This window comes from Notamacropus eugenii, chromosome 4 (genome assembly GCF_028372415.1).
Source record: "Notamacropus eugenii isolate mMacEug1 chromosome 4, mMacEug1.pri_v2, whole genome shotgun sequence".
NCBI classification, from domain to species: Eukaryota; Metazoa; Chordata; class Mammalia; order Diprotodontia; family Macropodidae; genus Notamacropus; species Notamacropus eugenii.
In genome coordinates, this window is record NC_092875.1 from 75,391,231 (window position 1) to 75,408,944 (window position 17,714).

The window sequence follows — 17,714 nt, forward strand, 5'->3', positions numbered from 1 at the left end:
TAAGTGACATAGGATTGTTTGGGGAGAAGTGAGGTCAGCAGGCTTTTTTTAAGTATCTACTATGTGCCAGGAATAATTCTAAGTGCTGAGGGTACAAAAAAACAAAGAGCAAAAACATAATCTCTTATCCACAAGGAGTTCACAGTCTAATGGGAGTGACAGCCTCTAAATAGCTAGATATATACAGAGTAGATGGAAGTAGATGGAAGATCTCAGAGGGAAGACACTTGTGAGTGTTGGGGAGAGGGGGAAAGGAATCTTGCAGGAGGTGAGATTTGAGCTGAGACTTGCAAGAAGATATCATGTAGAGATGAGGAGGGAGAACATTCTAGGTATTGTATTTGTCCTTTGTTTTTGAAGAGGACTATGACATCAGGAAGATGATGATAACATGACTTGTAGTTGACTTTGAGTGGAGTGAGGGAGTGCTGTACAAGGTCACCAGCCTCACTTTCTCCTCCAGAGACTTCTGAATCCAGTGGCCTGATCTTCATCAGGACTATGGAAATGGCCCAGGATGCAATGGGAGACCTTGGCCCTTTTAGGCTAAGGTCTTTTCAGGTAATGGCCATTCAGTGAATAGGGCTTTTAAAGAAGTCAGTCAAGGGATGGCTCCTTTATTTAGAAAAAAGAGAAAAAAAAATCAGAGGGAGGGGATTGAGATAGCCAGTGAAAGGGCAATCAGAAAATTAGGAGAGGTAGTGTCTTGCCTTTAGGAAGTTAATGTCAGTAGATACTGAGGTATGTGGAAGGGAGAGTAAAGAAAAAGAAAACTGGAAAGGTAGGAAGGGTGCAGGTTATAAAGGGCTTTAAAAGTCAAACAGAGGTGATCTTATCAGTCCAGAACTACTCAGGCAGAAGGGTACCTCTGATTGACTTAGTAGCTATTGCTGACTCTGGAAAAGTGCCTAAGAAATAGAAAGAGATATGATCAGGGTTTTCAAGGTCATGAAGGGTCTCATAAGGTAGAAGAGTTTGAATTGTACTGATTGGTCCTAGAAGGAAGAACTAGAAACAATGAGTGGTAGGCAGACAGAGGGGAAGGTGCCTAGAGACAAATTTCAGCTCAGTCTAAGGAAGAACTCTTCTTACACCCAGGAGTTATCCAGCACTGGAACAGGCTTCACAGGAGTCCTGGGAGTTCACTATCACTACAGGTCTTCCAGGAGGTACTAATGACCACTAATTAGAAGGTAGTCCTGCTCTGCTCTAGGTCAGGCTTGATAATGACCTATGAGGTTATTACCAACTCAGAGTTTCTGAGGCTCCAGGTTTCCTTCGTGGTGTCTTGGTTCCTTCTCTTCTAGGAGTACTGCTGATTGGTTGGTACAACATGTCCTTCCTTCTCAAAGAGGACCAAAATGATACCACTATGCTAAAGTCAAGTTTCATTGTGTCTGACCGTGGCTGATCAGACTAATATGAGCTTGGAATGTTCTACCACAGGTTGGGCACAAATAGTTCAGGTGAAAATTTGGAGTGAATACTCTATATTTGTACATCTTGTGTTTCCTTTGAGCTGTCTCAATTCTGCTTTGCTCATAAAGCACAGCACCTTCTCTGATGTGGGTACGCCATGCAGAGTGGTCCTGTGCCAGTGTTTCCCATGTCACACAATCACTTCCAAAGTTCATGAAAAAGACCTTGAGAATGTCATTGTATCATTTCTTCTGACTACCATGTGAACATTTGCTTTGGTGAGTTCTCCATAAAATAGTCTTTTTGGCAAGTGTATGTTTTGCATTCAAACAACATGGTCAGCCCATCAGAGTTGCACTCTCTGAAGCAGAGTCTGAATGCTTGGCAGTTTAGTTACAGTAAGGACCTCAGTGTCTGGTACTTATCCTGCCAGGTGATCTTCAGAATCTTCCTAAGACAATTCAAATGGAAGTGATTCAGTTTCCTGGCATGGCGCTGGTATACTGTCCAGGTTTCACAGGCATACAACAATGAGGTCAGCCCTATGGCTCTGTAGACCTTCAGTTTGGTAGTCGGTCTAATACCTCTTCTCTCTCATACTTTTGCTTGGAGCTTCCCAAACACTGAGTTAGCTCTGGCAATGCATGCGCCAACCTCATTATCAATGTGTACATCTCTGAAAAGAACATTACCAAGGTAAGCGAACTTATCCACAGCATTCAAAACTTCTCCATTTGTTGTAACCAACGGTTCCACATATGGACGGTGTGGTGGTGGCTGATGGAGCACCTGTGTTTTCTGGGTGTTAATTGTTAGGCCAAAATTAGCACAAGCAGCAGAAAATTGATCCATACTTTGTTGCACCTCAGCTTCAGAGGCTGCATTGAGCACACAGTCTTGTGCAAACAGAACATCATGCACCAGTACTCCCTCTACTTTGGTCTTGACTTGCAGCCTTTTCAAGTTCAAGAATTTATCATCAGTGCAGTAGCTGACCTTGGTGTCATGTTCATCCTCATTGAAAGCACTTGAGAATTAACTCTTCTGTGAATACTTTGGCTTCCATTTGCAACAATATGCCCAGCAGCCTTGTCATGGATAGCTTCTGCGTTGTTAGCTTTACCTTCTGCCTTGATGTGGTTGGATCTTCCCAAAGTTTCTATCTTTAGGGTCTCAATTCCAACTGCACCAGTATGCTGGGGAGGTAAAACTTTACCTATAATGCCTGCTTCACCTTCAGGGACTCTGACTATGAAGATGCAGGGGAAACTTAGACATTATTCATGTTGGAGTTTTCTTGGATTCATGTATTTATTCAACAGCTAGGTATTGTAGTGGATAGAGAATTGGACTTGGAGTCCAGAAGACCTGAATTCAAACTCTGCTTCAGACACTTAACTAGTTGTGTGTTTCAGCCTCAGTTTCCTCAACTATAATACGGGAATAGTAATAGTACCTACCTCACAGGATTGATGTGAAGACCAAATAAGATAATAAAATTCAATACAAACTTTAAAGTGTTCTATAAATGCAAACTAGTATTCTCTTTGGTGCATAATTTCTGTTTTGGGGAGATTTGAGAGGTTGTGAGGTTTGGAGAAAATGTATATATTGCACCATCTTGTTGCTCACATAACCCAGCAGTCTATTATTATTGTGTATCATCTAAATACTTATTTCGTGAGTATCCACTATGTGGCCAGTCCTGCGGCAGGGTTGGGAGAGTATGGAGACAAATGTGAGAGACAATTTTTCTAGTCATAGGAGTTTCTAGTCATAGTTGAAGATATGGTAGTATCTACTTCAATATAATTGTAAAGATATAATATGAATTTTGAGCATTTGTATAGGACTTTGCAAATATCATCTCATTTGATCCTCACAAAAAACCTGGGTAGTAGGTACTATCATTGTCCCCATTTTACAGATGAGGAAACTGAGGGTGAGAGAGGCTAAATGACTTGTCCAGGATCACAGTTAGCAAATGTTTGAAACAGGATTTGAACATCCAACAGTCTGTCCACTGTGCCACATAGCTGCCTGTGGTATTAAGAGTACCAGTGGTTGGGTGCTGAGGCAGAATGATGGGGTGGTAAGAGCACTGGATTTGGAGTCAGAGGACCTGTGTTGGGATCCTGACACTGCCACTTATAACCTTTATGACTTCATATAATTAGCTTAACTGTTCTCAGCCTCAGTTTCCTTATTTGTATGTAACTAGTGTCCTCTCATTCCTGACCTGTGATAGGATAGATTCTGAGATAAAATAAGGCAGTGCTGCCTTGACATGGGGAGTTCCAGTAGACTACTTCAGGCATGAGGCACTTGATGGATCAGATGGGCACATGCCAGACTTTCTCCTTGTGGTTACTTGTCAATCATTGGCTCCCATGCCCTGGTAACTCTCTTCTAGATCTAGGAAATTAACACAATCACACAGACCTCCAACTTGTGATTAAATAGGAAGTTTAATTAGATTGGTAAATTTATGGTTTAGAAAAAGACCAGAGTGGGTGAAGGGAAAATTAACACCCAGGACTTGGAGAACATACCATCACCTTGCAATGAAGCCTCCACCTAAGTATGGTCCCATCATTCCCCTGGTTTCCAGGATCATACACACACATTCCCTTAAAATTTTGGAAATGACTGTTCCTCTGGATTCATTCCTTATGTTTCCTATCTACTAATTCTCAGAATTCTGAACAGTCTCTCTGCCACCAGTCGCCATTTACTCTATCTCTACTCCAGTTTGTTCTCTGCTAGGCAAAATGATCTACCTAAAGCACAAGTCTCCTTTCCTACTCAGTGAGCTCCAGTGTCTCCCTTTGACCTCCAAATACAAGATCCTCTGTTTGGCTCTCAAAGTCCTTCCTAATCTCTTCCCTACTTCCAGTTTTCCTACTCCTTTCCTCCTCTCTGCTCATACTCTTGTAGCCAGTAATATTGACTTCCTTTCTTTTCCTAACAGAAGACACTCCATCTCAAGGCTTAGGACATTTTCACTGACTGTTGCCTATGTCTAGGATGCTCTGCCTCCTCATCTCTGTCTCCTGGATTCCTTCAAGTCTCAGATAAAATCCACCTTGTACAGAAAGCCTTCTCTAATCTTCCTAAATTCTAGCCACTTCCTTCTCTGAATTATTTCCTATTTATCCTGTCTATAGCTGGTTTGTACCCATTGGTTTGCATGTGGTCTCTTCAACTGGACTGTATCTCCTTGAGGGAAGAGAGTATCTTTTGCCTCTTTTTGTATTCCCAGCATTTAGCCTGGCACATAATAGGCATTTAATAAATGTTTATTAATTGACTGTAGGATTACATTCTATTACTCATACCCTAGCTGTGATGCTGCATAATCCTTCTCTCTGCATTCCAGATGAAGATGAGTGTGCTGATTCCACCAGGTGCCCAGCATATGCCAAATGTGTCAACAGCCTAGGAAGCTTCGAATGTGTCTGCAAAAGTGGTTTTGTAAAGAGGACTAAGGAAAGAGAGGGTAAAGATCGCAATGGAATGGAGTGCCAAGGTGAGTAGGGAGAGAGTGCACTCCTGTAAAATGGAAATTTAGTTTTAATGAAATAAGATCTGGAAAGGAAAGAATTTGAACATGTCTCTATTTACATGATTGATTGGATTCCCTCTCTACACTTCCCACCCCCTCAGTTTGTTGTGTGGATCACATCCCTTTCATGCCTTCACACCCAGGTGACTCTTATTCACGGCATCCTACAAAATTCTCCACATAAGAGTCACTCAGTGGAATAGAGAATTCCTCCAGTTTTTTTTAAACTTTTATTTTTCATATACCTATGAAGTACTTGAACTGTGCATCTTTTATCCCTCCTTCTCGTGCCATGATTGGCTCCTCTCTTTTTACACTCTGTGCATCTTTCTGTTGTGCTTTGGGTAACTTGTCATGTGAATACCTTTAAGATTGGGATGTTCCAAGATTGGCAGTCATATTGTATCACTGAGTGTATGAAAACTATGGGCCATCATGGCAGTGAACATCTTGAGAGGCAGCCTAGGACAAGAGGAAGAAGGCCAAACTTGGAGTCAGGAGGTCTTCAGTTTTCTCACTTTAAAAATTTTATGAATGTAATCCAATTAAAAAAAAAAGACTGAATTTGTCTATCTCAGCCAGGCTGGAAGTTCCAGGGTGACTCATGTATTCAGACTTACTCATGATTGGCCCAGGAACTTTGACATGCTTCATTTGTCATGAGGTCTAGTTTGTCCCTACTTAGTCAACTTGGTGGCTCCTCTTCCTAGGGACTCAATATATTGGCACTAGATTTAGTGTGGGTACTCTATCAGCTTATCCCACTGCAGCTCAGAACTCCTGAGTTCAAGATCCACCAGCCTCAACCTCCCTGGAATCTGGAATTATTGGTCTGGGCCACTAAATCCAGCTGTCCAGAAGTTTAATTCTTGCTTTGACATTTACTATCTATGGGATTTTGGGCCTCAGTTTCCTCATCTGGAAAATGAACTAGAAAAGGAAATGGCAAAACACTCCATTATCTTTGCCAAGAGAACTGCGAATGAGATCACAGTCAGATATGACAGAAATGACTGATGAAGAAAATGCTTTGATTCTCATTGAGAACCATACACAACCATAAGCTTGACAGGCCTTGGTCTAGGGAACTCTTTTGACCAAATTCACTTTCTGTCTAGATGTGGATGAATGTTCCCAGAGTCCCAATCCTTGTGGTCCCAACACCCGCTGCACCAACGTCATTGGAAGATACAAATGCCGTTGTTTACCTGGATTTGCTTCTCCCCGTGGAAATTCTTGGATCCCTGGTAGGACGGGACCTTTTCAATGTACAGGTAATACTCATGGTGCCACTGATGATTTGGTCTGATGCCTAGTATTGTCTTCTCTGCGTTTGGGTGTTTTGTGACTTCCTGAAAACATCTTCCCCTCTGTTCTGCAGATATCGATGAGTGTCTCAGTGAAGCAGCCTGCCCACTGCATTATACCTGTCAGAACACCCCAGGAAGTTATAAATGTACCTGCAGTGCTGGCTTCACCTTAAGGAACTCTCAATGCGAAGGTGCCAAAGATACTAAGACATGATCCATCTTGGAATTTCCTTGGGTTCATTTTTTCATTCACTTAAAAATCCTGTCTTATTGTCTGAGTGTTTCCTCTGTGAGAGGCCATGTGAAAATATATAAACAAATGTCGGAGATGCTTCTTGTCTTTAGAGAGGTTGTGTTCAAATCCCCTCATTACTGCCTCCCTCAACCAAAACTGCTAGTGAATTTAACTTGAAAGGTCTGAATATACATATATATTTTTTCCTCTAATTTCAGAAATTGCAAAATTGATTCAACAATTAATTCTCTTTTTAGTGCTCCTTAAATACTCCCAAGGTTAACTTTCTGCCCACCATAATGGATCCTGCTTGACTCTTTTGACCAAATTCACCTTCTATCTAGATGTGGATGAATGTTCCCAGAGTCCCCATTCTTGTGGTCTCAATACCAACTGCACCAACACCATTGGAGGATATGCATGCAACTGTTTGCCTGGATTCTCTTCTCCCCATGGAAGTTCTTGGATCCCTGGTAGGACAGGACCCTTTCAATGTACAGGTAATTCTCATGGTGCCATTGATGATTTGATCTGGTGTCTAGTATTATCTTCTCTGGGTTTGGGTGTTTTGTGACTTCCTGAAAACATCTTCCCCTCTGTTCTGCAGATATCGATGAGTGTCTCAGTGAAGCAGCCTGCCCACTGCATTATACCTGTCAGAACACCCCAGGAAGTTATGAATGTACCTGCAGTGCTGGCTTCACCTTAAGGAACTCTCAATGTGAAGGTGCCAAAGATACTAAGACATGATCCATCTTGGAATTTCCTTGGGTTCATTTTTTCATTCACTTAAAAATCCTGTCTTATTGTCTGAGTGTTTCCTCTGTGAGAGGCCATGTGAAAATATATAAACAAATGTCGGAGATGCTTCTTGTCTTTAGAGAGGTTGTGTTCAAATCCCCTCATTACTGCCTCCCTCAACCAAAATTGCTAGTGAATTTAACTTGAAAGGTCTGAATATACGTATATATTTTTTTCCTCTAATTTCAGAAGTTGCAAAATTGATTCAACAATTAGTTCTTTTTTTAGTGCTCCTTAAATACTCCCAAGGTTAACTTTCTGCCCACCATAATGGATCCTACTTGACTCTTTTGACCAAATTCACCTTCTATCTAGATGTGGATGAATGTTCCCAGAGTCCCCAGCCTTGTGGTCCCAATACCAACTGCACCAACACCATTGGAGGATATGCATGCATGTGTTTGCCTGGATTCTCTTCTCCCCATGGAAATTCTTGGATCTCTGGTAGGACAAGACCCTCCCAATGTACAGGTAATACTCATGGTGATTTGATGACTTGATCTTGTGTCTAGTATTGTCTTCTCTGAGTTTGGGTGTTTTTTGATTTCTTGGAAACATCTCCATATTTAGAAACTTCATATTGTTCAGTTATCAATGAGTGCATAAATGAAGCAGCCTGCCCTTAGTAGTATTCCTGTCAGAATACCTCATAAAGTTATGACTGTACCTGCAGTGCTGGCTTCACCTTAAGGAATTCTCAGTTTGAAGGTACCAAGGATACTAAGACATGATTCGTCTTGGAGTTTTCTTGGGTTCATTTTTTCATTCACTTAAATATACTATTTAATATCCTAAGTGTCTCCTCTGTGAGTGGCCCTGTGAAAATAAGTGAACAAACATGGGAGACGGTCCTTGTCTTCAGAGATGCTGTAATCCCATTGGAAAGACAAGAAACATTTTCTTCTATATACTAAATCCTTGGGAAGGACCTTCATTAAGAAAATGAATGCCTCCAAGTTCTGGGATTATATTGGCCTGCTTATGGAGGCAGGTGATGCAGAAAGGGACTGAATTTGGAATCAGAGAATCTAAGTTTAAATTCTCTCATAACTGTCTTCTTTATCCAAAAATGCTTACTGATTTGACTAGAAAAGTCTGGAATATACATATACATACATATATATATATATACATTTTTTGACTTTGTAAAATTTATTTAACAATTCTCTTTTTAGCACTCTTTAAACACCCCAAATATTAACTCTGTGCTCACTGTCATGGGTCTTGCTTGACTGCCAGAAATATAAACCTAATCAGCAGCAGGGCACATCCCTGACTCTGTTCAAGCCCTGGTTGTTATTTCTTTTCTCTTCCATTGACTGCAGGTTCTCTGTGGTGCTCTTGTTTCTTTCCTCATACTTATAAATGCAATCAATCTATGTCATGCTGTCATTAAAATGGACTGGAACAAGTTTCGCTAATTCATGGAAACACTGTCCCCTTAAGTTGCAGGACAATATCTGAGCAGATAACTTCTATATATTCAAGGGTGTGCTGCTTTATCCATCAGCTCCCCTCCCACCAAAAAGTAGCCATGGCACAATGTGGAACCACAGGAAAGGGCCCAAAAGGCTCGAGAGGGGGGAGGGGAGAGAAGAGAGAGGAAAAGCGGAGCCTTGTTGTCCTGTCCGCTCCGCGCCCCTCCGCCCAAGAGAGCTTTCAGGCTTTCCTGATCCTACTTAGACTCTCCAGCAGCATAGTTTGCATCTGAATACCGTGCTGTTAGACAACAATGGTGTGCCCAGATCCGGGACATCTCGAGGGCGGGGAGAGCTCTCTCCCATCACGTTTCTCACAGGAAGAGGTGGAAATACACGAGATAGCTCGGTTCACCTCGATTCCCAGCCGTTTCCTGGGGGGTCTCGTGAGAACTCTAAGATTTAGAAGTTCCCACCTTTACCCGCCCGAGACTGTCCACATGGAATTGAGCTTCCAACCCTAGCAGCAAAAATTAGGCTTAAACTGCCTGACTGATGCTTTTCTCATCCCTTTCTTTTCTAGACAATCAGCAAAACAATCAGTCAAAGCCTAATTTGTGACGTTTTTGCTGAAAGTTCGATAATTTGCTCTGGCCAACTGGTGCAAACTACCTTTTGAACATCTGTTTATGTAAAATGAAATGTTGGAATAGGCAATTTCTAAGGTACTTACCAGCTACAAATCCATGCTAGGATGATACCACCAATGTAGATACCATTATTTAAGGTGTCAGTCATGACACTCTTGGCTACTTGTGCCACAACACACTCAAGCATAGCTAGACCCAGATTAAAATGTAATTGGGAAATATTCAACAACGTAAATAAAAGTACAAGAAAAGGCAGAAAACATTACATTGAAAACCAAAGTCAACACGCAGACTATGGGGATTCTTATTGGTCTTTGTTTTTATCTGAGTTTGGTACCACTGACTTAATATGTATTCTTATGCATTGTTATGGAACCTTCCCCTTCCCCCCAATCTGTCACCTGGTAGTGAAGCACCTGGTGATAAATCTCTCTGAATTTAGCTAGACTCATCCCCTGCAACATGGCAAACCCATATGAATATCTTCCCTGGTGGGCAGGATCCAACAAAATTTGTGATCTATTGGTAAAGCCTTTGCACAGCTGTGTTGTCAAGGTTATCTTCACAACACTGGGGGTAACTATGAATATGCCAGCATAATTCTGAATCTCAAAGTGTAACATAGGTTTCATATAAAAGGCAGAAGAAAAACATTTATTCTGACACCAGAAATCTGAATCCCAACACTAGAAAGCCAAATCTGTCCTAGTAACCAAGAAGTTAATACACATTAGTACTGCTGGGGACAAAGGCATTTCTAAGCCTTCTGCCCCTCTTACCCTCTTGCTTGGGCCTTCCCACAAACAAACAAACACTCACGAGCCTAGGTGTTCCTGCTTGCCTGTGTTTCTCCTAGCTCTGACTAGCCTGATCAAATTCCTCTCCATTCTTCCTGTTCCAACTGTTCAGCAAGGTCCTCCCACCACATGTGACTTAGGTTTCCATATGATTTAGGCAGGTCACGTGGGTCTATTAATGGATGGGAAAGATCTTCCCTTTTAAATTATCATAACTTTTGGTCCCAACACCTTTTGTATCCATTTCATAGGTTGGTGGGGCAACTGGTATCAACAGAATTTTAAGAGGGATAACAGAAAATAAGCATATAAAGTTATATTGTAGGCAACTGATGTCAATAGAACTTTATGACAATATAACAGGGATAATACAAAATAAGCCCATAAAACAATATCTTACCATGGCACTTGAGCACAAGCACCTCATCATTCCCTCTTCAAATGAGTGGGACCCAAAATCTTGTGATAAGTGGTGAAGGTCTCTTTTTCCATAACTACTTCCTGCTGAGATTAGACATAGAGCTATCCTCGCCCCAAGAAGTCCCATTTAAGGGGTCAGTTCTTTAGCTGGCGTCCAGAGCTTGGTTGACACCAGGTCCAGAGGTGACACATCACAGTCATAGACAAGGGGTGACATCCAGCTTAATCAATCATGCATCTGCAGGTGGAGGGTACTAAGCCTGCAGAAAACAAATCTAGCAAACAAGTTTAACAGACAAAAAGTAAAAAAAGAAACAACTAGAAGCAGGATAGATATAGGGTCACCTGTGCTTCTGGAGCCCCAAATCTGGGCTGGTACTTTTCCCCTTGCTATCTCTCCAGCTACTACCTGAGGAATAGTTTGTTCTTTTTCCAAGTGACATGTATAACATTCCTCTACTACTTGTTTTAACAATGAATGAGAGATACTAATACTTCAGTCTTGTGCCTACAAGTATATGGCCTGGACCCCTAAATGACTGGTCGTTTGATGGACCCATTTTGCTTGTACCAGATCATCAATTGGTGTCAGAGTAGGGACAATACGTTGAGTAGCAATTTTTGTTAGTCTATCAGCATGTGCATTGTACTCACATTCTGGTGTGGTGAGGGCCATGTGAGCATCTATATGAAAAATTGACAAATTAGTAACCAAAGACATGTCCCATACATCCTCCCATCATTCTTTGACCCAGATTTGTTTGCCATGAATTTCCCAATTTTGATTTTTCTACATGGACATCCATGTAGCTAACCCATTAACTACTGCCCATGAATCAGTGAATATATGACACTGTCCTCCTTGTTCTGTTTTGATACCTTGAAATAAATCCAGTATGTTGATAACTTCTACCTATCCCAATAATTTCCAAAGTCTGCCTAGTACATGGGTTATAGGCTACCACTTTTCAATGTCTTTTGTGGCCCAAATATTTTGCTGTCCCATCAGTAAACCATGAATGTCTCTTTGTTCTTCAGTTAATCCATCATGTCCCTCATTCCATTTTACCAAGGACTGTACCAAATGTTGCTTGGTTCAGGGGGTGTATCATTTCCCTCAGTATCTATGTTTGCTATAGATTCATGGAAAGCAGAAACTCTACTTTTGCCTGCTTTTGATCTATTTTGAATATTCCATTTCCATTTGATTATGCTAGCCTCTTGCCAATTCTGTGTGAAGCTGGGGTACTCATTACCTAAGTCACAATCAGGATTCTAGACCTTAATATTACCTCATGGCCCAAAGCCAGGTGTTCAATCTCTACCAAAGTCCAACATGAAGCTTACAACTGCTTTTGAAAGGGGGTATATTGAATTACAGATGAAGGGAGTTTCCTAGGCCAAAATCCTAAGGGTACATTTCAGCTTTGTTGTTTTTGCCATAAACTTCAGTTCACATATTCATCCTGTACAGTCACTTGTAATTCCACTGAGGCACTTTGCATAGGTCATAAATGTAGGGCCAATTGTATAGAGGCTTTTGTTTCTTCAAAAGTTTTATTTTACCCAAGTCCCCAATCAAATTCATATTTTTTTCTAGTAAGTTTATATAATGATTTCAAAATTTGTCCTAGATGCGATATGTGATGTTACCAATATCCAAGTAATCCTATAAACTTTTGGACCTCTTTCTTATTGGTGGGGATAAGAAAATCCTGAATCTTTTGTTGGACTTGCAGGAGAATCTTTGCAGCCTCTTATTCCATTGTATACCCCCAAACTTTACGGTTTGATCTGGCCCTTGAATCTTTTCAGGGTTAATTTCCTACCCTTTGCTTTTCATAAACTTAATTAAAAGTATCAAATTCTTCTCCACTTCTTTTACATTTTCCCCCTGTATCAAAATATCATCTATATAGTGGGTAAGCTGTACACCAGGTAGTTCTAATTCATCTAAATGTTCAGTCACAATCCTATGACAAATAGTGGAGGTATGTGGATATCCTTGTGGCAAGCATGTAAAAGTTTATTGTCAGACCTGCCAAGTGAAAGCAAATTGGCCCCATTGTTTAGAATCTGTTGGGATAGTAAAGAAATCATTGGCTAAATCAATACCTATATACCAAGTCTCATCATATTTCTGGACCTTTTCTATTAAGGTAATTATATCTGGAACCGCAGCATATAAGGGAGGAGTCACTTTATTCAGTTGTCTATAATTCACTGTAATCCTCCACGTCCCATCTGACTTTTGTACGGTCCAGACAGGATTATTCCATTGAGTGGCTGTAGGGATTAACACTCCTGCCTCAACATATTCCTTTATAGTATTGGTAATTTCATCTTGCCCACCTGACATTCAATACTGCTTTAAAGTAATTACTTTAGAAGGTTCAGGTAAATTGATTGGGTTCATTTTAATTTTAGCCACTAAAACTGTACTAATTCCCTTCTTCCTTACTGAAAATTGATATCTCCCCTCAGATAAATTTAGAGTCATACTTCTCAGTATATCTATTCCAATGATGTGTTCAGGAATGGATACAATTACCAGGATATATTTTTTCTTAGGTAATTGTCCAATTTTCATCGTTAGTTTGACTTGTTAGGCTGATATTTCAGGCCCTCCCAAAGCTGTTATGGTGATAGGATTTCCATGTTTAAACTTTTCAGGGTTTTCATATATAAGAGAGGTCTTTGCCCTAGCATCTATTAATGCTCTAGTTATAGTATTTGATCTGTTTTTCCAATACATGGTCAAATTGACGTGAGGTCTGTAATCCTGTCTTTGTATTTCTTTAATCTGAGCTGGGGCTTGGACAATTTCCTATTCTCCTTGAAGGTGTGACAAACTTGGATACAAGGGTTCAAGAGGATCTATAGGGGCAGTTCTTACTTCTCCATTCCATCCAGTATTAAGCCCCCATTTTCAGTATATTCTATATAGTTCATTAGTTGGAATACCATCTATGTTTCCCAAATCTATCCCTGCTCTCAATAGCACAGTAAATAATAATTTCCTTGTCAATCTATTCTGATTTTGAATCTGCTGGCTATTTACTCTTCTCTCTCAAGGAAATTTATCTTTTCCCCAGTCCCCTAAGTCACTTAACTGTGAAATCTTGTCCAGCACCTAAGAAAGAGGGTGCCTATTTCCCCAATTATTAGAGTCAAAACTAGGTGCTTGAAAGCAGGAGAATCCATCTTCACTATTATATTACTATGGCAAACTGCTAAGGGGGTGTCATAGGACACATCTATGTTTCTGATCATTATGGCAGCTTTCATTACCTCCTCCTTTAACTTTCTTATAGAGTCCCTAACTGAATACCAGGGTCTATTTCCAGTAGGCTACATAGAATCAGTAGGATATTCCTTACTGCACCCTTTTGCAGGGAAAACTAACAGATTAGTTGTATTGTTACCTCCTTGCATATTGTAATCTCTAGAGGCTTGCTGTACAAAAGGATTCTGACTGATAGGTATAAATTTCAAACAATCCATACCATCTGTAGATATTCACAGCCCTGCTGATGACTGTGAGTATGCCAGCTTAATTCTGAATCACAAAGTATAACAGATTGTTTACATAGAAGGCAGAAGAAAAACATTTATTCAGACACCAGAAAGCCAAATCCCAACACCAAATCTGACATAGTAATCAGGAAGTCAATTTACAGTAGCACTGCTGGGGACAAAGGTATTTCCAAGGCTTCCCCACTGCCCTCCTTTGTTGGGGCCTTTCCACAAATAAACAAACACTCATGAGGCTAGTTGTGACCGCATGCCTGTGTCCTTCCCAGCTCTGACTAGCACAACCAACTTCCTCTCAACTCTGTTCCACTCTTCCTGTTCCATCTGTTCACCAAGATCCTCCTACCACTTGTGACTTAGGCTTCTATGTGATTTAAGTAGGTCACATGGGTCTATTAAGGAATAGGAATGATCTTCCCATTTAAATTACCGTTACAAAAGCTAAGGATAAACTTCATGCCTTGGAAAGTCACCAGAGAAGGATTTTAGAAAGGAAGGGTATGTATGTCCATGACATGAAAAACCACAGGTTAGTGCCAGCTTATGCATGAGAAGCTAGGCAATATGAAATGAGTTCAATAATACTACCCAAACAAAATCCCAAGAATGTCACAGGAATAGTACATGCCAATTTGTGGCATGGACAGTCAAGGAAGATAGGAAAATCTCAGTGTCTGAAGGTGGTCATTTGGAGAAGAGACTTGAGCGGGACTTTAAAGAGGGGGCAGGTGTGGTAGCATGGATCAAGCACAAGAAATATTCAGAACAGATGAGTTATGAGCTCCATCTTTGGCTCTACTAACTATGTGACTTTGGACACATCCCTTCTCTTTGAATCTCAGTTTCCTCCTTTCTACATGGGGATAATGATAGTTGTGCGAACTACCTCACAAGTAGGAACAGATGGTTATATGATTATCATTTTAGAACAACAAGGGATTTTAGAAATCATCTGGTCCTATACTTCCTTCCCCTTCACATAAACACCACCCCAAATGAAGAAACTACAAGACGGAGTATGATTTGTGATTTGCCCAAGATCACACAGATGGTGGTAGAGTTAGAATTTGAACCTAGATTCTCTGATTTCCTATCCAGGGCTCTTCCCATAATGCCATGTTCAGTTCATGTGCATAAAGTGTTTTGCAAATCAAAGCTCTTATTGAAGAATGGCTAGGAATTGCTGAAGCAGGGAGAAGAGGAGAGGAAATGATGGGAGCAGAGAGAAAAGGAGAGAAGGCATTTTAGGCAGAGAAAATGGGATGAACAGTTTCAATTTGTCTCCCTGAACTGTCATTATAATATTTATACTGATAACTACATTATTACTAAGAATTATTTAAAATTAACATTAAAATATGCTTTATGAGAAGTAGTGTGGTGTAATGGATTGAAATTCCTTGGGAATTAGGAGAGGCTGGCGTCAAATCCTGCTCCTGCTAGTCATTTGCTGTGTGAACCCTGAACATGTGCCCTCGGCAATTTTCTAAGCCTGTGGAGGAATAGCTAATTGTTGTTAGAGGAAGTTTTCTCTCTTGGAGCTCCACATACCAGTCAAAGCACCGGTACAAAGTCCTGTCCTCTTTTGCCTCATTAGATACTTAACATTGAACATTAAAAAAAAATCTATCCTGTGCTTTCATTGGTATAGAGCATTCTTCCCATTGGAGAAACTCCTGTTACCAAGGTAGATTGGCACCCATGTGGCAACTTAGCAGTTTAGAGCGATGGTGTCTAAATCTAATGAAGAGTCTTCAATCCTCACATGAAGATCCCTGTGGCTTCACAGTAACTTTGTTGAAAAATGAACCATTATCTATGTTTTATTGAATTTTTATCTATTCTGTTCACTATTTCCCAAGTATATTTTCCTGTGGTTTCGACTGCAATCCAGAATGTTACAGGTTGGGAGTTTGACACCTCTGGTGTAGAGAATTATCTGGGGGACTGAGAAGTCAAGTCACTTGTCCAGAGTCCTCACTAGTGTATGTGATAGGTGGAACTGAGGGGCAAGCTCTCTCTACTACACCTGACTGCCCCATTGATCATCATTACAAGTCAAAATAAAATCAAGACAAATAAAATTAACACAAAATTTGTTTTGTTATTATTTACATATAAATGAATTATTTTCACTGCCTGAAGTACATTGACATTATTCTAGTGGCCCCCTCTAAGTTCCAATCATTTATCCATTTCATTTCCTTTTTTTTGGTATAATCATATTTAGTATGTACTTCATTCCTTTAGCTGTTTTTCATTTTTTTCTTAGTGTTATCTCATCGAGCTCTATCTCAGTTTCTTTGGCATCCTCATGCTTATCCCTCTTCATTGCATTATAGAATTCCACTACATTTGTGTACTTCAGTTTATTGAACTATTTCCCTGTTAGACATTGAGGTTGCTTCCAGGGTTTTTCATTTTGCTTTCATTTTTTTTCATGTATTGCAGTTATGGAAACATCTTTGGAGAGATGGCTCTTTTTGGGGGAGAGACAACATTTTCAGTGTATATTCCCAATAATGGAATTTTTGATTGTGGCAAAGGCTTGGATTATTTTTGAAATTTTTATTGCATAATTCCAGGGTCTTCTGCAAAACTTAAAAAAAAAAACAACTTTCACATCCTCCAGTAATGAATGAGTATTCTTCTTTCTGCACCAGCACTGAATTTCATTGGTTTGAATAATTTTTGTCAATGCAATAGATCTGAGGTGGTACCTCAAGGTTGTTTTGAAGTGCTTCTCCTCGTTTATTAATGAGGTTGTAAATTAATGTTATTAACATGAATAATAAACAGAATAGTAATGAACTGAGGTAGTATGAGAGCTTAGTATATATGTCTGACCTTAGAGTCATGATCTGAGAGCAAATCCTGTCTGTAATAGTAGGTGTGTGATCAATGATAAGTCATTTAATCTCTTAGTATCCCAGGAAACTCTCTCAAATTATATGTAGCATAATAAAATTGAATACAAATAAAATTAAATATAATTTATATGTAATACTGATAATATAATAGTGGGGTCTACTAACTATGGTTGGGGTATATTTAAAACCCTCCCTGTGTAGGAGCCTCATACCTCTCACCTAGGTGTGTGAGACCCCTCACTTCTGTCTGGGTTCGTGTTAATCCAATCTTTTCTCATAGTAGCAGGTCTGCATTTATAGCAATAAGCCATCACCATATTTTTAGATTCAAACTTTCTCATTGTCCAGAGGGTAATCCTGGTAAGTGGAAATGTATGCCCCTTACTTACCTCTCTAGCTCTTTAGCTCCTACCAGATGTGTTTTTTGTTAACTGTTAGACCTGCCACTTCCAAGGTGTTGCACCCATATGATAGGTGCACAATGAGCCACCCACATCTTTGGCAGAAACATTTGCTTAGCAATGAGGTTAGAGACATAATATTATTGATCCTAAAATAAAGTAAACAAACAAATAATAAAATACATCACAATACATTTGTAAACCCAGAATATATTCTTCCAGAGAAGCACAAGATGGAAGAAAACTCATGTGTGTGGAATAACTCACATCTTGGGACTATAGAAAAGAATACTA

General features: G+C 40.1%; 1 protein-coding gene across 9 annotated transcripts in view; it reads left to right on the forward strand.

The window, feature by feature from the left end:
• Positions 1-17,714, forward strand: part of ADGRE1 (adhesion G protein-coupled receptor E1) — a 130,057-nt gene that overhangs the window by 28,335 nt on the left and 84,008 nt on the right. For 8 of the 9 annotated variants that reach the window (XM_072602054.1, XM_072602059.1, XM_072602060.1 and 5 more), the window contains exons 4-9: positions 4,799-4,948; positions 6,103-6,258; positions 6,366-6,485; positions 6,874-7,029; positions 7,137-7,256; positions 7,646-7,801. In XM_072602054.1, the coding sequence (XP_072458155.1) occupies positions 4,799-4,948; positions 6,103-6,258; positions 6,366-6,485; positions 6,874-7,029; positions 7,137-7,256; positions 7,646-7,801 (858 nt within the window). The remainder of the gene's footprint in view (positions 1-4,798; positions 4,949-6,102; positions 6,259-6,365; positions 6,486-6,873; positions 7,030-7,136; positions 7,257-7,645; positions 7,802-17,714) is intronic. The other variant, XM_072602062.1, reaches the window with a different exon arrangement.